At 47.8% G+C, this 27098-nt stretch overlaps 4 protein-coding genes across 4 annotated transcripts; all 4 read left to right on the forward strand.

The window, feature by feature from the left end:
* The first annotated feature begins 707 nt into the window (after positions 1-707).
* Positions 708-5249, forward strand: gdf10b (growth differentiation factor 10b). The gene is made up of 3 exons (XM_086195046.1): positions 708-1848; positions 3050-3936; positions 4152-5249. Exons 1-3 carry the CDS (start codon positions 1611-1613, stop codon positions 4341-4343), a joined length of 1317 nt encoding a protein of 438 aa, XP_086051172.1. The 5' UTR covers positions 708-1610; the 3' UTR covers positions 4344-5249.
* Positions 5250-9847: 4598 nt separating this feature from the next.
* On the forward strand, positions 9848-13588 carry gdf2 (growth differentiation factor 2). The gene is made up of 2 exons (XM_086195294.1): positions 9848-10221; positions 10893-13588. Exons 1-2 carry the CDS (start codon positions 9879-9881, stop codon positions 11789-11791), a joined length of 1242 nt encoding a protein of 413 aa, XP_086051420.1. The 5' UTR covers positions 9848-9878; the 3' UTR covers positions 11792-13588.
* A 2535-nt stretch (positions 13589-16123) lies between these two features.
* On the forward strand, positions 16124-20726 carry irbpl (interphotoreceptor retinoid-binding protein like). Its single transcript, XM_086195646.1, has one exon. It carries the CDS (start codon positions 16173-16175, stop codon positions 18951-18953), a length of 2781 nt encoding a protein of 926 aa, XP_086051772.1. The 5' UTR covers positions 16124-16172; the 3' UTR covers positions 18954-20726.
* Positions 20727-20862: 136 nt separating this feature from the next.
* Positions 20863-24297, forward strand: rbp3 (retinol binding protein 3). The gene is made up of 4 exons (XM_086195647.1): positions 20863-22158; positions 22406-22596; positions 22762-22904; positions 23449-24297. The coding sequence occupies exons 1-4, from the start codon at positions 20965-20967 to the stop codon at positions 23772-23774; spliced, it is 1854 nt and encodes a 617-aa protein (XP_086051773.1). The 5' UTR covers positions 20863-20964; the 3' UTR covers positions 23775-24297.
* Positions 24298-27098: the final 2801 nt, after the last annotated feature.

Genomic DNA, 27098 nt, shown 5'->3' on the forward strand with positions numbered 1-27098 from the left:
TTGGCTACGTCGCCTGATGGGGTTGTGAGCTGCTTCTCTGAACTGACATCACTGTGGCGGCTCATTTCAAGACTGATGCATTGTGGGTAATTCTGTTTATAGACTTATTACCAGGCTGCGCAGTGGAGCAGTGGTCCTCACTGTGGCCCCCCAGAAAGAAGGTTATGGGTGGAGCCCCGGCTGCAGCACGGGGTCTTTCTGTGTGAGTCTCCATGTTCTCCCTGTTCCTGCTGGGTTCTCTCTGGTACTCCAGCTTCCTCCACAGTCCAAAGACATCAAGAGGGACCAGGTTAATCCAGACTCTAAATTGACCGTAGGCGTGGCTGGGAGAGCCAATGGTTGTCTGTCTCTATGTGTTGGCCCTGCCATGGACTGGTGACCTGTCCAGGGTGAACCCCGCCTCTCGCCCGTAGATGCTGGGATAGGCTCCAGCCCCCCCCCCCCCCCACGACCCTTACTAGTAAGGAATAAGCGGAAGACGAAGAATGAATGGATGGATGGACTTATTACCATTGGATTTGGCAGTTTATTAGTATAACTGTCATGAAAGTCACATGACTCACTCATGTATGGGTCATGTGACCTGGTTGGTCCGCATGGATCAACCAACCTGTCCAGGATGCTGTAAACATCAGTGACGTCACCATGGTAACGAGTCTGATGCCACACAAACCTACAAGCGAGTTCAGACTTAAAGAGGTGATTTGTCCCTTCAGCAGGAAGCCGTTGTTCCTCTTCTCTCCTTCTTGGTCTTTCCTCCTCTGTTCTCTCCTTTTTTTCTCTCCTCTGTTCTTTCCTCTTCTTTTCTTTCCTCTTCATTTCTTTCCTCTTCTGTTCTTTCCTCTTTTTCCTTTCCTCTTTTTTCTCTCCTCTTCTGTTCATTCCTCTTTTTTCTTTCCTCCTCTGTTCTTTCCTCTGTTATTTCCTCTTCTTTTCTTTCCTCTTCTGGTCTTCCCTTTTTTCTTTCCTATTCTGTTCTTTCCTCTTCTGTTATTTCCTCTTCTTTTCTGTCCTCTTCTGGTCTTCCCTTTTTTCTTTCCTATTCTGTTCTTTCCTCTTCTGTTCTTTCCTCTTCTTTTCTTTCCTCTTGTGGTCTTCCCTTTTTTCTTTCCTCTTCTGTTCTTTCCTCTTCTTTTCTTTCCTCTTCTGGTCTTCCCTTTTTTCTTTCCTATTCTGTTCTTTCCTCTACTGTTCTTTCCTTTTTTCTTTCCTCTTCTTTTCTTTCCTCTTCTGTTCTTTCCTTTTTTCTTTCCTCTTCTTTTCTTTCCTCTTCTGTTCTTTCCTCTTTTTTCTTTCCTTTTTTCTTTCCTCTTCTGTTCTTTCCTCTTCATTTCTTTCCTCTTCTGTTCTTTTCCTAACCAGTCTAATGATGTTTCAGTCTCAGCAGTTACAGCTCGTTGGCTGCGCGTCACCGTGCGTGCTGCGCGCGTCCTGCGCGTGTCCAGCCCCGCGCGGCCCCGCTCCCCTCCCAGCAGCATCAGCTGAGCCCGTGAAGCGTCCCCGCTACTCCAGGACCGGTCGGCTGGCGGGAAAGAAGCGCCGGTTTCACTCCGGGAAGTTTGTCAGCGCTCAACCTCCTGTTTGTCCGGATCGTTTCTGACACCTCATCCATGGCGAAGTGGCTCCTTCCCGTCCTGCAGGTCGCGGTGCTGATGGAGTGCGTCCGGGCTGAAGCGGCGTCCGGGGGCGGTGATGGAGCCGCGCGTCCCGGTGGCGACACACCGGAGCAGCAGCGCGCCCACCGGGACTCGGTCTCCGCCAACATGTTCAGAGTCTACGAGAAGTACAGCAAAGAGCCGCGGAGCCCGCGGGACGGGAACACCGTCAGGAGCTTCCGAGCCGCGCGGAGTGAGTGGCCCACACCTTCGAGCTTAGAGGCGCTCCGGTTGTTTCAGCTGGAGTCTCAGAGTAGAATAGCAGGGTCCCGCGCTACACTGGAGCACTCTGAGTACTGCAGTACTGCATGTAGTACTACTCAGGTCGCTACAGGCGTTTGGAAAACACGAAAGACCAAAGCGACTGATGAGTCCGAACCTGAGAACATGTCGTGTGTTAATCAAAGTATTGGACCTGTGTATGACGTCATCCAGCAGTTTATCATAGCAGCTCAATCAGATGCGCAGCCTCCATCTGCGGGTCCAAATCCCTGCACTTGTTTTTGTCTTTGAGTTCACTGTTTTCTCTGAATCTTTTTTTTTAACGAATCCAAACTGCAAATTTGCAGAAGCAGTTGATGTCTGGTTGAAGAGCTCGGCAGCTGGCAGGTCTCTGTGGCCGCCCTCATTTCCTCTGCCCCCCTTTCAAGAGTTTTAGCTTGTTTTCTTCCCGCTGAAGGACGTGAGGACAGACCGTCCATCCCTGTGGACGCAGAGAGAAAACTGAACCAGAGTGAATGATTCTCATTCATCTTGTCAGACCTCCCTCAAACTGATCTGACAGGGGTTAAATCACCGTCTCAAACATCCCGACATCTTCACCTCCATGCTCTGTCGCTATTGTGATTTAGTGTGTGTGTGGGGGGGGGGGCTCCCCAGTAGCAGCAGCAGTTGAGGTGTTAGACCAGCGCTGATTATCACACCCACCGGCTGCAGATGGAGCCCGGCCCTCCGAGGATCCTCCCCTGTAAGCACTTCCATATGCTGCAGACCTGCTGGTGGTGGTGGGACAACTGGAGCTCCGCAGCGACCTTCGGTCACGCATGAGGCCGCCACTTAACTGTAGCATGCGTGATATTTTCCATGCTGTTGCTTGTGTCAGACGTGTTGAGCGGCATTTAGAAGATGTATGTGCCGCAGTTATTAATGTCGTTCAGACTGAGATGCTGACGGAGAAACGCGAGGCTCCAGGAGGCTTCACTCGTCTTTACTCTCCATTTCAGAGCAGGAATAATTCATCAACTGTAGATTTTCATTCCTTTGTTTGGACTTTTCCCTGAAGCCAAAGTCTGTGTTCCAAGTCCCTCAGAGAGTCAGACAAATATTCATGTTCGTCCTATAGGACTTTGCTTTGATTCTCAATATTTTCATTCTCTTTCCAATTTCCTTTCCAGGCGTCTTACATGGAAGAGACGTGTTCCAGTTCAACTTATCCTCCATCCCCGACTCGGAGGTTATCCTCTTTGCCTCTTTTCACTTCTTCAACAAACGTCCTCGCCACCAGCAGCGACCGTGGCGTTTTCGCAGGCCTCGCCACTCGCCCAGCAGCTTCCACCAGCCCCCCCCACGCCTCCTCTTCCACGGATTGTCCTCTAAGGCTGCTTTTGCCTCACCGCTGGGAAACATAACTCTGACTCCTTTTAAAAAAGGTTCTTGGCAATCGAGGGACGTCACGGCGGTAGTGAAAGGAGCCCGGGAGGCCGCAGAGCTTGTCATCATGGTGGAGTCTGATTTACTGTTCGGGGTGGCTCGGGTACGACCGCGGGGCCCTCAGGAGCACCTCTCCTCAGCCAACCTGCCGTACATTCTGCTCCGCACTGACGACCGAGCCATCAATGAGCCGAACAGCGTGGCCATGTCCCTGCAGCGATACGGGCCCTTCCCTGGAGGCGAGGACGCTTCAGCTTCAGCTTCAAGGATCCGGAGGGAGCTTCACCTCCAGATCCAAACCAACGACATCCCAGAGGTCCAGTTCAACACCTTAAAGAACCACGAACTGTGGCAGAGCACCTTCTTCCCCGCCAAATCTAAAGCTGTTGTGAAAGCAGCGAGGCAGCAGGCCCAGGAGAGCAGCAAGGGCCTGAGTAAACCTCAGGTGCTGAGCTTCGATGAGAGGACCATGAAGAAGGCCAGGAGGAGGCAGTGGAGCGAGCCCCGGGTGTGCTCCAGGCGCTACCTCAGGGTGGACTTCGCTGACATCGGCTGGAGTGAGTGGGTGTTGGCACCGAAGTCGTTCGACGCCTACTACTGCGCTGGGACCTGTGGATTCCCCATCCCAAAGGTGAGCCGGGGAGGAGCCTCTCATGTTCCTACTAGATTTACCTGGAAGATCCAGACGGAAGGTAGTGACACATCCTGAGCCTCTAACTGCTGTTAATGACCTGTATTCTGCAGCCAAAGTGGACAGACAGGCGTATGTTAGGTTAAGATTGATCTGCATTTTGACTCTGAATTGAAGACTGATTGAAGTACTAATCCCTGCTCGTCTGTGTGTAGGTGGTACGTCCCTCCAATCACGCCACCATCCAGAGCATCGTCAGAGCTGTGGGGATCGTCCCCGGTGTTCCTGAACCCTGCTGCGTACCGGAAAAGATGAGTCCCCTCAGCGTGCTTTTCCTTGACCCGGACAGGAATATGGTACTGAAAGTTTACCCTGGCATGTCCGTGGACACCTGCGCCTGCCGGTAGGCCCGGTCCACCTGCAGTCCATGCAGACGATTGACAACGAGGAGGCAGAGACTGCAGATGCAGCATAGAGCAGGAAGTCGCGTCGGAGAACAGTAGTGGAGGAACTCAGACCAGCTGAGAGATGATTGGGTCAAGTTGGCGTACTGACTCCTCAGTCACTTCCTGCTTCCTTCCTCTTTCTCTCTCGCTCTCGTTCTTCCAAATGTTATTTATTCAACGCTCTTCAGTGTGCTGTGCTGCAGGTGGATCTGCTTCTCTGAGGAACTCTGCTACGAGTCTGCAGGACACTTCTGGCTCCTGTTTCTGCCGGTTCCAGTCTTGGATCAGACTTGATTTCCCACCTTGCTTCAGGACTCTGCTGGACCTGGTCTGCTGGAAAGCGCTCAGGCTAGAACCGTAGAGTCCACCGACCCAGCAGGCCTTTCTGTAGGCCTTGTTTTGATGACATCACTGCAAGGTGTTGGGGTCAGTGACTGGAGCTCTCAGAAGGGTTTGGACATGTGACTTCAGCGCATTCACCCGTTAACCAACCGTCGTCCTGTACATATTGTAGTTAGTCAGAAGACTGTGGATGATGTCACCTCCTATTCGTGCATGAGAGGTCGTATCTTGTTTAACCAAGCCAATGCGTGTTTGTATATTGGACATAAGGAGTGTCCGTCTGTCCAGCTCAGTTGTGCAGCAGGAGGAAAATTGTGCATTGCTGCCACCTGCTGGACATTTGGGGAAAGTTGAAAACTTCCTGTGGCTGCTCATGGTTTCCCTGTAATACATGAATTCTGTGTACAGATTATAAAATGTACAGTAATGATACTAATTTCATAATAACTGCAAAGTGATGAATGTATCCACCCTTATAACATTATGTCTGTATGAGTGTATTTGAATAACAGTTACTTTGCTGCATCGATATGTTTGATAAGGAAATAAACAGATTTGTACATACAGTCAAGTATGTTTTGCTGCGTTGTAAGTTTTGTTTTTTTCTGCCAGCAGGTTTAAGAGTTTAAGAGGTTTGGACCATTCTGGCTATTTTTAAAATACTTTTAATTTTGTTATAATGCACTAAAAAAATAATGTAAATCATTTTTCCAACGGTAGTTTGACATTTGTAGCACTGACATGTATAACTTGTAACATTAATTTGTGATGCCAACTGTGACCAAATTCAAGAGTTTCAGCAGATTCTAGGTTTCTTTCTTTGTGCCCAACTTGAACGTAAAGGCTGGCCGATACAGTACTGATACAGTACTGATACAGTACCAGACACAGACATGGAGTACATGTACATACACAAGTACATGTACCTAAGTACATCATGTGCAGTGTCACACGGCCCCTGATGGAGGTACAGTTCTTCTCAGCTTTCCCAGCTCTCTCTCTCTCCCTCTCTCACTCGTCTGACGTGGTCAAAAAACAGAAATACAACTTTAGTGTTTTTAGAGTAAACCAAAAAAAGGAGCCAAGTCTGTCCGTCCATGGACGTCAGAGGAAACTGCTGGCAAGTTCGCCAGAACTTGAGAAGTCCATGTAATCGCTAAAAGCTGCTTTCAAGAGCACTGAAATACTTTCTCTGGTTTGGCTTTTTAATGTTCCGTGAAGCTGCTGAAAAGCTTTTTCCCGGTGATAAGAAATGCTTCTGAATTTTTATACTTCAGGTTCCCAGCTCTTTGTCCGTCCAGCTCTCCCCGCTGGGTTTGTTTTGATCGACGTGCCGACACGATTTGCTGTTTCCATGCCAGTGGAATTTGTTGTCGGCTTTCATCCCTGACAGACTCCACAGAGAGGAACTCTGAGAAGCATGAAAGGGCCAGAGTGAAGTAGTTCCATGAAACTCTGCGTGAACCAAGTGTTGGACCACTGCATGTGACAAAGACTGAGAGCCAAAGAGAGGCCGGAGTCAGGCCGACGTCCACAGACACATCGGCTTGTGATGTGGGTGAAACCCCAGGGAGAGTCCCACTATGCCACCATGACACGCAGGACACAGTGATGGAGGCACCAGTTTGGCTCAGAGGTAGCGTGACCGTCTAGCAACCGAAGGGTCGCTGGTTCGATCCTCATTTCCCCGGTGAAACAGTATAGAAAAAGGGATGGATGGATGGAAATAAATTCAGCACCAGTGATGGGAATAACGGCGTTACTAACGCCGTTACTAACGCCGTTACTTTCGTCAGTAACGGGAAATCTATCGAATTACTTTCTTTGTCATTACAACGGTGTTACCATGACCAACACGCCGTTACTAGGCGTTACTGAAGCGACTCATTGAAGCTACCATCGACTCGGCTCACACACACAGGAGCCGTCAATGTGTTTTTGGTGAGGGGGGAGGGGAGGGGCGAGATAACCGCCTAAGTAGTGATGATTGCCTAAGAGACAGTAAGATTTCGGTGCAGTGGTTAGCACAGTGGCCCCCAGCAAGAAGGTTGTGGGTGGAGCCCCGGCTGCAGCACGGGGTCTTTCTGTGTGAGTCTGCATGTTCTCCCTGTTCCTGCATGATGTCTGTGTAGGTTCTCATTCATCCAGGTCATCGTAGATCGAAGCGAAGTAAAATCTGGTCAACTGGACGTAAGTTTATCTTGAAGACGTTTCACCTCTCATCCGAGAGGCTTCTTCAGTTCTAGTGAAGAGTGTGGAAGCTCCAGCTTATAAACCTATGTGGGAGTGGTCAGTGCTATTGTGGTGGAACCGACCCTCCCGAGACTCACCTGGCCTCCCCAAACCACAGTCGTTGTGCGGTGTCAGGGAGTTTCAGGGGTGGTCGTTAGGGAGTTTCACCGACCACTCAGATGCTAATGGGCTGTGCTGGCATCAGCCGTTCCACATGGGTCTTTCAGCTGAACTCTTTGGGGAAGCTTTGAAAGGACTTGGTTGTAAATAGGTGAAAGGAAATGTCGCAGTCCACCTCCTCTGTTCAAAGATGGTTTCTCTATCCTGACGTGGATGGCTTCTTTAACTCCTCTTTCAAACCATCTGTCCTCTCTGTCGAGGATTTGGACATGGTCGTCCTGGAAGGAGTGGCTTTCCTCCTTGAGGTGGAGGAAAACCGCTGAGTCCTGTCCTCCAGAGTTGGCTCTTCTATGTTGGGCCATGCGCTTGTTGAGGGGCTGTTTGGTTGGGGCTGTTTGGAAACTCCCTAACACCGCACAACGACTGTCGTTTGGGGAGGCCAGGTGAGTCTCGGGAGGGTCGTTTCCTCCACAATAGCACTGACCACTCCCACATAGGTTTATAAGCTGGAGTTTCCACACTCTTCACTAGAACTGAAGAAGCCTCTCGGATGAGAGGTGAAACGTCTTCAAGATAAACTTACTTCGCTTCAATGTTCCTGCATGGGTTCTCTCCGGGAGGCCAGCTTCCTCCCACAGTCCAAAGACATCAAGAAACAGGAGTGTCAGCCGCCTGAACCCTCGGCGCAGGAACAGGAATGGCGCCAGGACGGCGAAGCATGTGCAGCATCCGTCGACACAGGAGTGGTGCTTGCCAAGACCCTCAGCACAGGAACAAGAGTGTCAGACGCTAGGACTGGAGTGATGCCTGCTAGGACCCTCGGTGCTGAGACAGGAGTGGCGCCCGCCAGGACCCATCAGAACAGGTTAGAGACCGGGGGCCCCCGAGCTGAGTCACACCAAAGCTCGAAGTTTAGCGTCCTCAACCCCTCCTTCTCCATGCTACGACCTCCGCCACAGAGCTGGGTGCTGCACCTTTGACGCGGGATCAGGAATGGTGTCCACAGGTGGCAGCAGCTTAGCTGGAGAGAGGACTAGAAATGACTGCGGTTGAGCAGGAGGGTGGCTCTATGCCCGCAGGCCGGGAACTCCTGGCGTTCTGTGATGGGCCCCGAGCTGCCCTGAAGGCTCGCTGCACTGAGCGAGGACCTCCCGGTCAGCCAGGTGCACGTATTGTCCTCCATGTATGGTGACTCTTGTTCCAGCGTCTTTAAAAGTAACACAATAAGTATATAAGCAGGTGCTTCCTTATAGTTTTCTACTAGCCTATATACTACAGTATACTAAAATAACACTAATAATACTTATAGTATAATAAAACTCCTTTTTAGTTGTGGTGTGCAACCCCAAGGTTTTAAGCAGCCCCACCTGGCCACCCCTATGATAAAATTCTGCAGGCGCCACTGCTGCTAGCCACTTAGCTTGCTCCCGCTAGCTGCTTGGCTTGCCAGTAGCTTTCACTCACCACATCTGTCGACATAAAAATTATCCTCGTACAGTCAGTTTGAGACTCGCATCTGCACACAGCGTCTTCAAGTAGGTTTAATAGTCAATGCCACCATGAAGTAATATTTGGAGACCAGGATGAGGTCTTGAGAGTAAGATCCAACGTAACTCTTACTTCAGGTTAGGTTCAGGAACATCAACACACTGGTATAACTATGCTGCTCATGGGTTGACATATCAGTCAGCATAACTGGACTCTAGTTCCACCCACCCATCCATCCATCATCCATCCATCTGTCCATCCATCCATCCATCCATCTGTCAATCCATCCATCCATCCACCCATCCATCCATCCATCCATCCATCCATCCATCATCCATCTATCCGTCCATCCATCCATCATCCATCCATCCATCCATCCATCATCCATCCATCCGTCCATCATCCATCCACCCACCCATCCATCCATCCATCCATCCATCCGTCCATCATCCATCCACCCACCCATCCATCCATCATCCGTCCATCCATCCATCCCTCCATCCATCCATCCCTCCATCTTCTCCCTCTTCTCCTGTTGAGGGTGGTGGGGGTGGAGCCTATCCCAGCAACCTTCCCGCTGGACAGGTCACCAGTCCATGGCAGGGCCAACACATAGAGACAGACAACCATTGGCTCTCCCAGCCACGCCTACGGTCAATTTAGAGTCTGGATTAACCTCGTCCCCTCTTGATGTCTTTGGACTGTGGAGGAAGCTGGAGTACCAGAGAGAACCCACGCAGGAACAGGGAGAACATGGAGACTCACCCAGAAAGACCCCGTGCTCCAGCCAGGGCTCCACCCACAACCTTCTTGCTGGGGGGGCACAGTGAGGACCACTGCTCCACCGGGCCGCCCTACTCTAGTACCATTTAACATATCACAACAGCCACAACTTAATGATGGTGTTTAAGGATGTGATGTGCTACATGAGGTTCTTTGATGAGGGTCCAGTCGTCTTTCCACTGGCCTCAAAACGTTCCCTCTCAAGCTGGGAAATGGCTTTAATGGAAAAGTCTGTTTTTCAGTAACCTCACAGCTCCCAGTGCCTCCCTCATTATCGCCGTCAGTGTTTACAGTGTCTTCATTAGCAGCCAGCCCTCTCGTGATAACCAGGCTCAGACGAAGGCATCAATGGCAGTGATAAGGTTGGCCAAGCTGCTATTTTGGTTGACACACGTCCCCCTGTTTACTCTGGGAGCATGGGAGTGGACACATGGACTGGGCTCCTTTCATTAAGCTTCTTCATTCTCAAAAGTTGCCATTGCAAAGTCCGTTTGGGTCAAGTTGGTGTCGTACTAAGAGTCTGATTTCCAAATGCAGACCTCCAGAACCTTCCTATTTCAGGTGTGTTTGAGTCTGGTGGTCACTACGGGCTTCTGTAAGCCTCTCAATAATGATGTCCAAGACCAGGATCTGGAGGGCTACCCTCAGCTGTTAGAGGAGGACCTTCTTGAGGAGGAGGACTTGGACTCAAGCATGGAGAGCCTCCTAGGAACCATGAAGGAGGACTTTCTGAGGAAACTCAACCTGTCTGACGTTCCTCAAGAGAACAGCAAGATTTACCCCCCTCAGTTCATGATGGAGCTCTACAATAAGTACGCATCCGACAGCACAGCCATCCCTCAGTCAGACGTCATACGGAGCTTCACCCTCCAAGGTATCATGTAAATCTAACTCGATACTTGTATCTAATATACAATGTGTACAATCTGACAAAATTAACTTGCCATTTCTTGGCTGTTTTGGTTTCGTTGCTTTTACATTTGGCTCAAACTGTCTGGTTTTTTTCCGTCAACCCAGAAGAAGGCTTCTTTCTTTTTTGTACAATGGAATTATAAAGATGTGGCTCACCATCTTCAGGGTTTGGGACCCAGAAACACTGATAACCTTTGTACTTCTGAGGAAGTTTCTGAAAAACTTGATCACGTTGTCATCATCCACCAAAACCTTCATTTCTCTGCCTCTGTGGCTGATCCAGACACAAAGACAAAAACAACAAAAGCTCAACCCTTTTGCCTCAAATTTACTTTCTTCTGTTTTACTTTGTTTCAGCGGCCATGAGTCTGTCTAGTAATTCATTTTGAAAGTGGCAAAAAAGAACTTCTGGGTTCCCAATCCCTCAGTTGAGTACCACAGAATTGTTTCTTCACAAATTATGCTTCCAGTCACTGAAATTCTTGGGAGTTTTTTTCTTCCCCCACAAGTGATCACAAGTGATGTCTACGAATGACGTGAGCGAGAGGTTCCGTGGCGTTGAATGCCTCAGCGGACGTCTGAGCTGCTATTTAAGGAAAGCTGCTTTTTGACTGCTTCATATCTCCTCAACAGAAATAAGTCAGTCTGTGATGAACGGCACCAGGTCAAAGCACAGGCTGCTGTTCAACATCAGCATCCCCCTCCACGAGAAGGTCACCACTGCTGAGTTACAGCTCTTCTTCCTCCCGGATGCCAGGTCAAAGGTCACCTCCCACAGCTTCGAGGCCACTGTTAAAGTTTATGAAGTGCAGTACAGTGATTTCAGATCAACAACTCAGCTGCTGGTTGGTCAGAAGGTGGCAGGCTCTCAGAGCATGTGGGCCACGTTAGACGTGACGGTAGCGGTCCAGAGCTGGGTCAAGTCAGGTCGTGGAGTGGCTGGATTTGATGTGGTGGTGGATAGGAAGGACTGTGAGGACTCTGGCTGTCTCAGTATGAGTGTGAAGGTGGGAGATAACACCTCAGCGGCATTAATAGTCTTCTCTGATGACCTCGGGAGCAGGAGGAGGGAGACGAGGAAGGAACTAAGCGAAATGATCCTCCATGAAGAGGAAACCTTCTTACACTCAGGGAGCAGCTGGAACCAAGAGGATCAGCTTCCTAATGAGATCCCTGAGGCTCAGCATCCACGGCGAATGAGGCGGAAGGCAGAGAGGGAGTACTGCCGCCGCTCCTCCCTCAAGGTCAACTTCAAAGACATCGGCTGGGACAGCTGGATCATAGCACCTCCAGAATATGATGCCTTTGAATGTCGGGGGTTGTGTTATTACCCACTGACAGACGAATCCACACCTTCCAAACACGCCCTCATCCAGACGCTGATCAACATCAGGAACCCCAAGAAAGCCAACATGGCGTGCTGCGTCCCCATTAAACTAGACCCCATCACAGTCATGTACAAGGAGAACGGGCGGCTCACTATTCGATACCTGTATGAGGAGATGAGGGTGGCCGAGTGTGGCTGCAGGTAGTCACAGACCAATGAAAACAATTCTAATTCCCCAATGGCTCACCTCCTGGTTCCTCCCCCAGCAGCCAATAGGATTGCTCCATATGATTGTGGTGATTGAACCAGTAAATCAGCTCTGGTGAACAAAAGTTGATGATCTTCCAGGTTTAGTTCATCAGGATCATCTTCACTAATGAACCCTCTGATGATGCTGGAAGCCTGGATGCTACGGTTAGCTGTGCTAAGCTAACGTTAGCCTGTGAAGGAGCTACACCAGGGTCACATGACTTCAAGGTCACCACCACTGAGCTTCAGGCTTCTTGTGTTTCCCCTGATGACCTTTAATGACCACCATGACCTCTGTAGGCTCCTCTAGACTCTTGTTAGCAACCCAGGTTTTTAAGACTCCACCAGTCTGGTGTTTACTGGTGGATCTGATGTAGAACTGAACCTCCAACATCCACCAGTCTGGTGTTTACTGGTGGATCTGATGTAGAACTGAACCAGTCTGGGGTTTACTGGTGGATTTGATGTAGAACTGAACCTCCAACATCCACCAGTCTGGTGTTTACTGGTGGATCTGATGTAGAACTGAACCAGTCTGGTGTTTACTGGTGGATCTGATGTAGGACTGAACCAGTCTGGTGTTTACTGGTGGATCTGATGTAGAACTGAACCTCCACTATCCACCGGTCTGGTGTTTACTGGTGGATCTGATGTAGAACTGAACCTGCTACATCCACCGGTCTGGTGTTTGCTGGTGGGTCTGATGTAGAACTGAACCTGCTGAGATTCCAGCTGCTGGGAACCACACTTCTGATTTCAGATCCCTGACTTGGAGACGAGAGAAACATCCATGTTTTGATTTTTTTAAAGAAGAGATTCAGAACAACAACAGAACCAGCAACAGGTCCGTTGTGCCTCTTTGTGCTTTCAGTAAACGTTTACTACTGAAACAGAGATCCTAATGAGCCACAGCCGAACGACGACAGGACAGTTTCAGCACTTCAGGTCACCTGGTAAACATCCCAGGACAGAAAAGCAAATACAAATGTTTGCTGTGCAGTAAAAACAACGTTCAATTTACTGTGTTTTTACCTTGGAAAACTGTTCCTTTATTTTTATATAGTCAATAATAAAAAAGATACAATACTGGTACCTTTACAGATACCTTGACTGTGATACCAGTTCCTGAATGATACGAAATGCAAGTTAAAACCATTCTAATTAAAAGGCATTTACAGTTCTTTTTATGTGTGGTACTAAGTGGTACTATAATTTCATGGTTCCTCCCGAGCTCATACTGAACTGCACCTGTCTGCTGTGTTTGGTGGTCATTGGCCACATCGCTTCGGCATAATACACAAATAGCAGCAAGATGTGGATTACCTTCATATCTCCATGGCAACCCGATGTTGAGATGTCAAGCCTTCACTACAGTACTGAAACAATTCAGTGGTCGGTGAAGTAAAGGTGTCTCCAGTAGTACAGTACGAAGTATTGTTAAACTGAATAAAAACTGCTTGTCATTTGGCGAGGAACATTTTCACTCTTATAAAGGTCGTTCTTCAATGTAAAAGTTAAACAGAAATATATGTTGGAGCAGATCTGTGACGGCGTGTTTGGATGAAGTCCCTCCAGTGAAACATGAGTGGAACATCGGCCTGTTGACGGAGCTACAACGTTTAATCACAGTTGTTCATCTGCTCATCGTGTGTGAATCTGCATATTTATGTGTACCATGAATGCATATTGAGTACTCAATAAATGTCACATGAAGACACGGGGACAGTGAAGTATCCATCCAGAGTGTTTGAACTAGCACATCTTCAGAGGCCAGAATGTAAGCAGCTTATGAACATTTGCTGCCCGGTTCGTCTCAAAAATGCATCGTTGGTATTTTTGGTCACCCGAAGGCACAAAAACAGTTGCTGATTGAATGTAAATTCTCTGGCAGTGATAAAAACATCATTGTTTCATCCATTATGTTCATGAAAATGTTGATTTAAGACTCTTCAGAAGTAAAATATAATTCAACAGGCAAATTGGTATTTTGTTGCCAGGCAGTGTTGGCGATCTGAGGTTTCACATGAATCTGATCATTAATGGATAACCTAGCAGAGTCTCCATGCTAACTAGCAGTATGTTGTTGTTTTTGGTTTTTGGCCCATGCTATGACATCACCTCAAAGGAGCTGATTAGCATACTGTGTTAGCTTTAGGGTTGGTTGCTTTCACTGAGCAACATCTGGCATGTCATGATGTTAATTATGTGCTAAACTCTTATCAGTTTTGGATCATTCCCAATGAACCAGTGCAGTCCTTCAGCAAACAGGACAAATTAACCCAAGGAACAAACAGACAGGAAGTCTCTGTGACAAGAAACACCAGAAACGACGGTCAGCAGAAGTGAATCCAGATAAAGACGGTCCAAACGAGGTTGCATTCCTATTTCCAGTTTGTGTGTGTGTAAGAATGTGTGTGTGTGTGTGTGTGTGTGTGAATGTGTGTGTGAGAGAATGTGTGTGTGTGTGTGAGAGTGTGTGTGTGTAAGAATGTGTGTGTGTGTGATTGTGTGTGTGAGAGAATGTGTGTGTGTGTGTGTGTGTGAGAATGTGTGTGTGAGAGTGTGTGTGTGTAAGAATGTGTGTGTGTGTGTGTGAGAATGTGTGTGTGAGAGAATGTGTGTGTGTGTGACAATGTGTGTGTGTGACAATGTGTGTGTAAGAATGTGTGTGTGTGAGAATGTGTGTGTGAGAGAATGTGCGTGTGTGAGAATGTGTGTGTGTGACAATGTGTGTGTGTGTGTGAGACTGTGTGTGAGAGAATGTGTGTGTGTGTGACAATGTGTGCCTGTGTGACAATGTGTGTGTGTGAGAATGTGTGTGCCTGTGTGACAATGTGTGTGTGTGAGAATGTGTGTGCGTGTGTGAGAATGTGTGTGCGTGAGACTGTGTGTGTGTGTGAGAATGTGTGTGTGTGTGCGTGCGCGTGATAAATGTGTGTGTGTGAGAATGTGTGCGTGTGAGAATGTGTGTGCGTGTATGTGAGAGAATGTGTGTGTGCGTGCATGTGAGAATGTGTGTGCGTGTAAGAATGTGTGTGCATGTGTGTGTGTGTGACAATGTGTGTGCATGTGAGAATGTGTGTGCATAAGTGTGTATGTGAGAATGTATGTGCATGTGTGTGTGTGTGTGCGAGAATGTGTGCGTGTGAGAATGGGTGTGCATGTGAGAATGTGTGTGCGTGTGTGTGTGTGAGAATGTGTGTGCGTGTAAGAATGTGTGTGCATGTGTGAGAATGTGTGTGCGTGTGAGAATGTGTGTGCATGTGAGAATGTGTGTGCGTGTGAGAATGTGTGTGCATGTGTGTGTGAGAATGTGTGTGTGAGAATGTGTGCGTGTGAGAATGTGTGTGCATGTGAGAATGTGTGTGCGTGTGAGAATGTGTCTGCATGTGTGTGTGAGAATGTGTGTGTGAGAATGTGTGCGTGTGTGTGTGTGCGTGCATGTGAGAATGTGTGTCCATGTGTGTGTGTGCGTGTGAGAATGTGTGCATGTGTGTGTGCATGTGAGAAAGTGTGTGTGTGTGAGAATGTGTGTGCGTGTGAGAATGTGTGAGCGTGTGTGTGTGTGTGTGCGTGTGAGAATGTGTGTGAGTGAGTGTGAGAATTTGTGCGTGTGCATGTGTGTGTGAGAATGTTTGCGTGTGCATGTGTGTGTGAGAATGTTTGCGTGTGCATGTGTGTGTGAGAATGTGTGCGTGTGCATGTGTGTGTGAGAATGTGTGCGTGTGCATGTGTGTGTGAGAATGTGTGAATGTTTCCACAAAGTAATCGAGTCATTTTGAAGCTGCCCAGACATGAATGACATCTAAAGCTATTGACAGCACCAGAATACTCAGCAGCTTCCACAACAGGGGAGAGAGAGAGAGATGGAGAGAGAGAGATGGAGAGAGAGAGATGGAGAGATGGAGAGAGAGAGATGGAGAGATGGAGAGAGAGAGATGGAGAGAGAGAGATGGAGAAAAGGAGATGGTTAAGTATATATTTCTTCATTCATGTTTCCTATGAACCTTTCCCCAGTATTTTGTCTGAAAGCTGGCATCAGGATGAACTCTGTTTGTTGTGTTTCAGTCCAAATGAGACTGTGATCATCAGTTAAGTCTTTGAACAAACGTGTGTTTGTGTTCAAAAAGAAACCGCAGCTCCATTCTACCTATTTCTCTTCTGTGGGTTATCGTCTGCCGCTGACGCAGCAAAGATAATACGATTAAAGGTTTATTGCAGACAAAATCCTCTTATGATGATGTTGTTGTCCAAAAAACCAAGACAGTGACAGTGTTCCCTCCTACCAACATCGCTCTAAGCTGACAGACCCAGGGCTTCTCTGTCCACCGGTGCCCATGCCTACGATGAAGATGGCCCGCTCCACACCATCGCTGCTGGTTCTGTTGTGCACCGTCTCCGTTAGCACATCCTTCCAGCCAGCTCTGGTGCTGGAAATGGCCACCATCCTGCTGGAGAACTACTGCTACCCTGAGAAACTGCTGGGGATGCAGGAGACTATCCAACAAGCCATCAACAGCAGAGAAATCCTGCAGATTTCAGATAGGAAGACTCTTGCAGCCGTGCTAACGGTTGGAGTGCAAGGCACGCTGAACGATCCACGCCTGACCGTGTCATATGAGCCCAATTTTTTCCCAGCGATGCCACTGATGCCACCATCTCTCCCAAAGGAGCAACTGTTGCGGCTGATGAGGAACTCTGTAAAAGTTGATATCCTTGAAAACAACGTGGGGTATTTGCGGATGGATCGGATCATTGGGGAGAGGGCAGCAGCCAAGCTTGGCTCTCTGCTGAAGGACGACGTGTGGAACAAGCTTGCCAGCACATCCTCGCTGATCTTGGACCTGAGGTACAGCACAGCTGGAGAACTGTCTGGAGTTCCCTTCATTATCTCCTACTTCTCTGACCCTGAGCCCCTTGTTCATATTGACACAGTGTATGACAGACCATCAAATACAACCAGACAGCTGTGGACCATGTCATCGATAACAACACAAAGGTATGGAACGAAGAAAGACTTGATCATCTTGACCAGTAAGCGTACCGTGGGCGCTGCTGAAGCAGTGGCATACACACTGAAACACCTTCAGAGGGCCGTGATAGTTGGAGAGAGGTCTGCTGGGGGGTCAGTCCAAGTCAGAAAGATGAAGATTGGCCAGTCCCAGTTCTACATCACGGTCCCTGTCGCCAGATGTGTCAGTCCCCTCACAGGCCAGAGCTGGGAGGTGAGCGGGGTCTCTCCAACAGTCCATGTCATGGCTAAGGAAGCCATCACCAAAGCCAAGTCCCTGCTGGCAGTGAGGAGCGCCATTCCAAGAGTTGTGCTGAATATCTGGGACATCATCGGGAAATTCTATGCTTTCACAGACAGAGTTCCGGCTCTTCTTCAACATCTGCAATCAATGGACTTGTTCTCAGTGGTATCTGAGGAGGACCTGGCCATCACTCTCAACCACGAGCTCCAGGCTGTGTCTGAAGATCCCAGAATTATCATTAAATACATGCCAAACAATGCTGCCATGGAAGAGAAGGACCCTGAGCTTCACAACGCTCCTGATGGGCCAGGGTTACTGGAAGAACTGGTTGATAGAACATTCAAAGTGGAAGTTCTTCCTGGGAATACTGGCTATCTCCGTTTTGACAAGTTTTTAAAGTGGTCTACTTCAATGAGTAAACTAGATGAGCTGATGGGGGTAAAGGTGTGGGAGCCCCTCCGAGACACTGATGACCTGATTATTGATCTGCGCTATAACACGGGTGGATCCTCCACCTTTCTTGCTCCTATACTGTCTTATCTGCAGGACACCTCCCACACACAAGCCTTATTCACTGTATATGACCGGATACTGAATTCAACAACAGAGCATAGCTCCTTGTCCACAATAGCAGGCCCAAGCTATGGTTCCAGCCGTGGGATTTACGTGTTGACCAGCTTCCACACGGCGAGCGTCGGTGAAGAGTTCGCTTACCTCATGCAGTCGCTACATCGTGGCACCGTCATTGGGGAGATAACATCTGGTACCCTAATGCACTCCATAACCTTTCAAGTCGAGGACACTGATATTTCCATCTCTGTACCTTTCTTAAACTTCATAGACAACAATGGAGAGCTGTGGCTGGGGGGTGGTGTGGTCCCTGACGCCATTGTGCTGGCTGAAGAAGCTGTGGACCACGTCCAGGAGGTTGCAGACTTTCACCGGGGCCTTGGGACCCTCATAGAAGGAACTGGGAAGCTGTTAGAGAACCACTATGCGATCCATGAGGCTGCCCTCCAAGTTAGCAAGGTGCTGCTGAGTAAATGGATGGAGGGCTTTTACCGGTCAGTGGTTGACTTTGAATCTCTGGCGTCCCAGTTAACAGCAGACCTGCAGGAGACTTCGGGGGATCATCGCCTGCACGTCTTCCATTGTGACGTGGAGCCAGAGTCGCTCAATGACGTCCCAAAGATCCCCACAGCAGAGGAGGCGGGATATATGATCGACGCTCTGTCTAAAGTTGAGCTTCTTCCAGGCAACGTGGGCTACCTGAGGTTTGACATGATGGCCCATGTAGAGGTGGTAAAGGCCATTGGCCCGCAGCTGATTACTTCAGTGTGGAGTAAGATCGTGAACACTGACGCGCTCATTATTGACATGAGGTACAACACCGGTGGTTACTCGACAGCCATTCCCCTCCTCTGCACCTATTTCTTTGATTCTAAACCTTTGCGACACCTTTACACTGTTTTTGACCGTGCCACAACCACCATGACACAGGTCATGACATTAAATCAGGTCAGAGGTCAAAGGTATGGGTCCTCCAAGGACATCTACATCCTCACCAGTCACATGACAGGTTCAGCAGCTGAAGTCTTCACCTGCACCATGAAGGACCTGAATAGGGCCACGATCATTGGGGAGCCAACAACTGGGGGGTCTTTATCCAGTGGAACCTACCAGATCAGGGACAGCGTCCTGTATGCGTCAATCCCCAATCAGTGGGTTCTGAGTGCTGTCACAGGGAACATGTGGAGCCTGTCAGGGGTGGAGCCTCATGTTTTTGCTCCAGCAAATAATGCTCTTACTGTAGCACAGAGGATGATCTCAGCCAGGCTGATAAAGAGAGGACACAAGGAATAGTTTTAAATAAGAAATAAACCATTTAAAATGATTATTTGGGACACGACTGCAGTGAGGCTCAGCACACACCAGTCATTCACCACAGCTGGAAAATTTCATCCAAATATCTTCAGGAATTTGAGACTTCAAAATCTTGAATCATGAAGTTTCTTTACCTCTGCATGACGTCTTGGTTAATCTAGATTACAGAAAACACACCAGTGTCGTACTTCTCACTGCAAACTGATGGAGACCAAATACACAACCAACAGCAAAACTGCACACTTGACTCTCCAACACATCGTCCAGGATTTTTGTTTGGAGTAGCACTTTAAAAGCTGTGTATTCACTGAGTATTGCTTTAACCCTTTGATCCTTTATTCCAGGGTTGTAGTGGGAGTCACTGGAGATGAGGTTAACTCATTTTATCCTCTTTTTTTTAAATATTTAACAAAAAGGGTTCGTACATCCATCAGCCTCAGATGCAGGTGTGTAGGAAAGCACACTGCTCCTACTGGGCACCGCCGTTTACCAGAGAACAGGTCAGTACCTCTGGACTCCAGTCCCCATTCCCATCTTTAGTCTCTCTCCATCAGGGAAACGTTTGTCTGCCACATTGAAGTCCACAAATAAAACAGAGAACGCAGGAACAAGGAAGGCCGCATTCCTGTCTATTTACAAAGACATTTACTGAAACTGCACATCCAGCAAATGAAACCATCACCCTAGCAGCTTTCATACGTTATTCAGTGTTATGCAGTTCTAAAACACAAAGCTCTTGTATCTGGATTGAGACCTGCTGCTGCTGTGGAATCTTATCAACCTTCCTCCTTCTGGATGCTGCTGCACACCTGAGCACACAGGATGGGAGGAGCAGTAGCTACCATGAGGATGGCTGGGAGAACTGTTGTCAATGCGCCTGAAGAAGGTCTACAGGGACTGAAACGTTGTTCAAGTATCACAATACGATTTGAGGCTGAGCGAGAGCAGCGTCACATGGTCTTCACCCTGTTTAGAGGCTTCCCACAAGATTACCCTAATATGAAAAATAATACTTAGTACTTGGTACGTAGTACATTATTTGATTTAAAGTGTTAACTTTAATTCAAACTTTACCTGTCATGATCTACAATTATATTGTACTTAGTCAAACAGTGAGCTCGTATTTCCTCCCAGGAGGACACCTATTGGCTATGAACAGGACTTCACCTCTCCTGGCAATATCATGTCCTTTTACAACTACTTCATTCAGTGTGAATATTTGTATTGTGAAAACTTCCAAGTTGATAAATATGTACCAAATAACAGTGTTTCTCCCAATGAATCCCATCAGACCTTTTAGCTCATGTGATGCATACTCTCATCTAAAATATGTCTGTGTTTTTGTATGGTTTGTTTTAAACAGTTACCATTGATATGGATATTATTTCCTGTCATTATACGAAGAATCATCTCATGATGTGTTTTGAATTTCTGTCTCCATATCCATGCTCTGATCACGTGAATTTGATCATCAGCCTTTTTCTTTCTATTTGCTCAGCTGACCAGCAGGGGGCGCTGGAACCAAACAAACCTCTCATCATCCTTCGCTTCATTTCCTCTTCTCTCCAGTCTCCCTGTGCTGACATTAAAAGTACCATTTATGAAGCAGTTTATTCTTTCTTGTTTATGCTGAATTCTTTTTTCTACCACGAACCTTCACTTACCCGGCTGTGACGGATATTTTCTCCACCTTTAATCTCTTATATGACACAGCGAGCTTTAAATAACCTGTTTCAAAACACCTTGTGTAAATTGCAGAAGGGTATCTTTGGCAACTGGTCCTGGTTACTACACCTACTTGGCTGGGTTATTATTGCCTTACAGAGGGCTAATACGATTAGAGGGTTATTGTGGGGGAAATCCTCTTAAGTGTGTGTTAAGAGAAACCTCGCAGCCAAAACAGAGCCATTTGACAAAGAGCCACTTCAGAGACGGAGGTTCCTTCATCAGCAGCCGTATACTTTACTGTTGCTTGACGAAACTCAAGAAAATGGCAAAACCGCTCTTTCTGGTAGCATTTCTTTTAGTTTTGGGGAATGTCATCTTCATCCAAGCGTCGTTTGACCCCAGTCTCATCGTCAATATGGCTAAAATTGTTATGGACAACTACTGCTCACCAGAGAAACTGAAGGGAATGCAGGCGGCCATTGAAGCAGCCAGCAGCAACACGGAGGTTCTTGACATCCCAGACGCAGAGTCTTTGGCTCAAGTTCTCAGCGCTGGAGTCCAGGGTACAGTCAGTGACCCTCGCCTCATGGTCTCCTATGAGCCCAACTACGTACCTGTTGTTGCCCCACAGATGCCCCCCTTGCCCCCTGAGCAACTGGTTGCTGTCTTGCAGACCTCTATCAAGCTGGACATCTTGGAGGGCAACATTGGCTACCTGAGAATTGATCACATCCTCGGTGAGGAAGTCGCTGATAAGATTGGTTCTTTGCTCCTGGACCTGGTCTGGAATAAGATCCTGCCCACTTCTGCTCTGATCTTTGACCTCCGCTACACCGGCAGCGGGGACATCTCAGGAGTGCCCTACATTGTGTCTTACTTCACCCAAGTTGAGCCTCTGATCCACATTGACAGTGTGTACAACCGCCCCTCCAACACAACCACTGAGCTGTGGTCCATGCCCACCCTGCTGGGGGAGAGATATGACATCACCAAGCCCCTCATCATCCTAACCAGTAAAAATACCAGGGGCATTGCTGAGGACGTGGCCTACTGCCTCCAAAACCTGAAGAGGGCGTCCATCGTGGGTGAGAAGACCGCCGGGGGCTCAGTGAAAGTCGATAAGTTCAAGGTGGGAGACACTGACTTCTATGTGACTGTGCCAACTTCTAAGTCCATCAACCCTATCACTGGCTCCACCTGGGAGGTTACAGGTGTGACCCCTGATGTGAAAGTCAACGCGGAGGACGCCCTTGCTACTGCCATCAAAATTGTCAATGTCCGAGCCCAAGTTCCCGCCATCGTAGAGGGGTCTGCAGCCCTGATAGCTGACAACTATGCCTTCGAGGCTGTTGGCGCTGACATTGCAGCAAAGCTGAGAGGGAAGCTGGCAAGCGGCGAGTACAGCATGGTTGTCTCCAAAGACAGTCTGGAGACCAAGCTGTCCACTGACCTGAAGACCCTGTCGGGGGACAAGAGCCTGAAGACCAGCAGTAACACCCCAGCCTTGCCACCTATGGTAACTACGTCTTTGACTGATTTCTCATGGAGATTATAGTCGTCAACACTTTTCATCAGCTTGAATTTTCTTGTAGTTCTTTTTCCTTCTTTGTATCACCTTCAGTATAACAAGTGTCATCGTCTAATTTGTTGGTGATTTAGTAACTTTTTAAACCACTTCAGTAATAATGATGCCACTATCATCAGCCTATGAATACAAGCGGGTGGTTAAAACATGAATCTGCTGATCTTGTGCTTCTTGGCAGGATTATACCCCAGAGATGTACATCGAGCTCATCAAAGTTTCTTTCCACACCGACATATTTGAGAACAACATCGGCTACCTGCGCTTTGACATGTTCGGAGACTTTGAGGAGGTCAAGGCCATTGCCCAGATTATTGTTGAACACGTCTGGAACAAAGTTGTCAACACTGACGCCATGATCATTGACCTCAGGTGGGTAATCCAAACTTAAAATGCTGTGAGTCCATTTTAGAACACAAATCATCTGCTAAAGCTGCAAAGCTCATCAGTTCATGGTTAATTATAGAGGACTCATTCAGGAAAAGCGCTGATGAGTGTTTATTCATTAATTTATTCCTCTGATTCATGGATTTGCAGGAACAACATCGGTGGACCAACAACAGCCATCGCAGGCTTCTGCTCTTACTTCTTTGATGCTGACAAAGAGATCATCCTGGACAAGCTGTACGACAGACCGTCTGGCACCACCACGGAGCTGCGGACACTCCCGGATCTCACTGGTACCTGACAAACATGCCAAGCCGTCACAGTGTGCTAACTGTACCGTCTCGTGATTCCTGAGCTCTTAATTATCTTCCACAATGCGCTGACTGCATCTTTGTGAGAGAAGTGAGAAGATGAAAATCTGATTTTAGTTCTGACTTTCGTTTAGAAATTGTGCTTCAGCTTTGCTCATACTTCATACTTCCCCTTTTGTGACGCATTTCAAATAAGCGAGTGGCGTCCTTGATTGTTGAGGATAAAGCGCTTTTGATCTAATACCGAACATGGTCAGAACACAATCGTTCGACATGTACTGGAGCAGCCTAACCGCTTTACCAGCTTCAGAGGACTCACTGGTTATTAGGGAGCCCAGTAGATGATGCCAGTTTTAGTTAAAACACAATAACTGACATCTTCTAAAGGCAGTGATAATTTAACAGGTCGACTTCACATCTTCCACCTCAGCATCTCCATGCATGGAAGTGGAATTGACTCCCGGTATCATGTCATCACTCCGCTATGACCTCACATCAGTAACTCCTACCATTTTCCCTCTATCAGGAACCCGCTATGGTTCTAAGAAGAGCCTGATCATCCTGACGAGTGGAGCCACTGCCAGCGCCGCAGAGGAGTTTGTTTACATCATGAAGAAGCTTGGCCGCGCCATGATCGTGGGGGAGACCACAGCCGGAGGTTCCCACCCGCCTCAGACGTTCCGTGTTGGTGAGACCGATGTTTTCCTCAGCATCCCCACCATCCATTCTGACACCAGCACTGGTCCGGCCTGGGAGGGAGCTGGCATCGCACCCCACATACCCGTCTCTGCTGACGCTGCCCTGGAGACTGCCAAGGCCATCTTCAACAAGCACTTTGCAGGCCAGAAGTGACCCACATCGTCGATGTCAAACAATCACTTTTGCTTTGGCAGCCAAATGGTTGAAAGATTTAGAACCTAGACTTGTTTAAGAAGTGAAAAACGTAGGTTGAGCACCGAATACCAAGTGTGCTCTGTTATTCATTCTCACAATACCTTATTAGTACGTCTTTAATGTGGAGCAAAGGTTCTAAAGCAGGATTTGGTTCTTAACTCTGGTGTTACTCAGGCTGAGAGTGAATGGAGATGAGATGCAGATGTCAGGTGCATCATTGAAACAAGTTCTAAAAACAAATCCTGGGAGAAGTTGTCATGAAAAACAGCCGAACCACAAACACTCTGAAACTAACAATGTTCACTAGCTGTTTGGACACACCGAGACGTTGGTACAGTTACCCCTGTCAGAAAACCCCACCTGATTGTTTTCATTATGAATTGGAAATACTGCCTGTCCACTATACGCAGTGGACTGTATGGCAAGTACTTGGGTTGTATCAATTCCACTGGTGACAAACAATAAAAAGTCAATTGAAATACAGAACAAAAGTGTGTGTTTTACTCGACAACAGGGGAGTTTCTACCTTGATGATTTGGTGCTGTATTCCCCCACAGCACTTTTTATTCATGTTATGCAGAAGTTAGCGTGTGGTTTGTTATAATAAAAGACACAAATGATATATTTACCCTTGTTTTGCAGCATTAGAACACCTGTTGATAGCCCAACAGGAAGTTAGCCTGCCAAGGGTGAGTTATGTTTATAGTCTAACAGGAAGTCTGAGGCTCACAGCCCTCAACAGGATTGACCATGTGAAGGAGGAAGGCTTCCAATTTCATCCAAGAATGATTGTGTGTCTGGTTTGTGTAGAACTAACAGAATGGCAGCTGATGACCCAGTCATGTGACATCAGGCCACCTCCTCAAAGAGGTTTGTGCCTGAACATTACCAGGATGGATAATCAACACCAAAGAAGCTGTGAGTCCGTTTTAGAAAACAAATCTCCAATGTATGTTAGCACTGGCTAACATTAGCATAGCCACTCACACTCGCTAAAGAAATAGGACTGTTTCTCACTTTCTTTCATAACTTCTTTCAAAACCCAACAAATCAACTATGTTGATAATGAACACATCGATTTATCTTTTCAGTCTCTCTCCAAGCAAACATGCCAAACAAAAATGTGGATTTATAGCAATTAAACTAAGGTGATTAGTGAAGATGATCTTGATGAACTAAACCTGGAAGATCATCAACTTCTGTTCACCAGAGCTGATTTATTGATTCAACCACCACAATCACATGGAGCAATCCTATTGGCTGCTGGAGGAGGAACCAGGAGATGAGCACTTCCTGTTGGTGGAGGCACCAGGAGATGACCACTTCCTGTTGGTAGAGGAACCAGGAGATGACCACTTCCTGTTGGTGGAGGCACCAGGAGATGAACACTTCCTTTTGGTGGAGGAACCAGGAGATGAGCACTTCCTGTTGGTGGAGGCACCAGGAGATGAGCACTTCCTGTTGGTGGAGGAACCAGGGGATGAGCACCTCCTGTTCGGGGGGAAACAAGGGGATGACCACTTCCTGCTGGACTAAAAATATACCTCACTCCTGAAATGCAAACTTCTTGCCAGATAACGAACACTCCTCATCCAAGACTTTTTTTTAACAAATAAATATAATCAGAACCCCCCCATCCAAGACCTGATCGATTCCTCTTGGATGACACCACACCTCTTCCTGGACAAGATCACTTCCTGTTGGACTATAAACATGTCTCTTCTTTGAGACCTGAAATCTAAGAAAGTAAACAAACTTATCTTTTTCATATGTCTACTTGTCATTGTTTCTCCCCCAGAAAGCAACTCCAAAATCATTCAAGTTTATATTTCCCTCTCAAATGTAGCTACAACTGCAAAATATTTTTATCAAGATGAATAGTTTGATATTTGTCTATTTCCTGAATATAAATGACCAAATATGCATGTGAAGGAGGAATTCTGCCCAACAGGCTGATGAGCTCGGGCTGAGCGGACAGTGAGGTCTCAGGTCCTGGCTGGACCCTCTCCTCCTCTCCCTCTGTTTCCAGTGAGTGAGTGGCAGTGAGGTGGTGGCACAGAGGTTGAGTGTGTTTGGGTTCCGCTCTTCCACTGTTTCCACTGCATGATCAGGTACGCTTATTTAACGTTTCTATTGTGTGTTAGCTGTGTGACTGTCGGTGCAGTCGGTTTTAATTCTGCTCCTTGGAGGAATGACGTCTCGGCTGATGCCACCTCCGTCCATCAGACGGGGACCGCGGATCGTCCCTCTGGTAGTGAGTGTTACTTTTGCTGGCTGTCGGCGGGCAGGTGGGACATGATAATTTGTCCTTATCATGTGGAGGAAGCAGATGATCTGCCTCCAGCTTCCAGGAGGCAGAGTGATTACAGACCCTGGACAGATCAGGAAACAAGCAGTGGATTTCTACACTGCCCTTTTTGGGGAAGATTAATGCAGCATGGACTGTCATGAGGAGCTTCCTGGGGGGCTCCCTCAGCTCAGCCAGGAGGAGAAAGCTGCTCTGGACAGCGAGCTGGCTCAGGAGGAGCTGACAGCAGCTGTTCACCAGTTAGCCTCTGGGGGGCGCCTGGCGTTGGTGGGCTCTTGGTTGACTTTTTTAAGATGTTTTGGGGTTTCCTCAGATCTGACTTGCATGCTGTTTTGCTGGAGTGTTTTAGAGCGGGCTCTCTTCCTGCTTCCTGTTGACAAGCAGTTCTTCCCCTACTTCCCAAGAAAGGGGATTTGGTATTACTTAAGAACTGGAGGCCAGTTGCCCTCTAGGAATTCTTGTGGACTCGGACCAAATATATTGTGTACCTAGATGTCACTGATGTTTGCAGATCTGATGCTAATGTCAATGTTGGGATTGTGTGTTTGGATGAGGAAAAAGGTTTTGATAGGGTGGATCACTCTTATTTATTTGTGGCACTGAGGGCATTCGGTGTTGGTGATAGGTTTTTGGCTTGGATAGGTCGACCTTATAGTGGTGCACAATGCACGGTGAAGACGGGGGCAGGGCTGAGTCTTCCGATCCCTGCGCAGCGACGGATAAGGCAGGGTTGTCCTATTTCTGGCCAACTTTACAGTCTAGCTATTGAGCCTTTGTGGTCTCTCACTGCCAGACTTCTCCAGTCTGGATCATCCTCATACTGACATCACCTGATGGTGTCAGTATTGTTGTTACAAGTCAAGAGGATCTTCAGTGTTTGCACCCTGTCACTGTATGAAAGAGCCTCTTCTGCATGGGTGAATTCAGCTAAAAGCTAAAAGTGAAGTTTTGTTGTTGGGGAGATGGAGGGTTCA

Source organism: Aulostomus chinensis, chromosome 23, assembly GCF_037954235.1.
Source record: "Aulostomus chinensis isolate RoL2024-O1b breed Wild chromosome 23, RoL_Achi_v1.0, whole genome shotgun sequence".
Classification (NCBI taxonomy): Eukaryota; Metazoa; Chordata; class Actinopteri; order Syngnathiformes; family Aulostomidae; genus Aulostomus; species Aulostomus chinensis.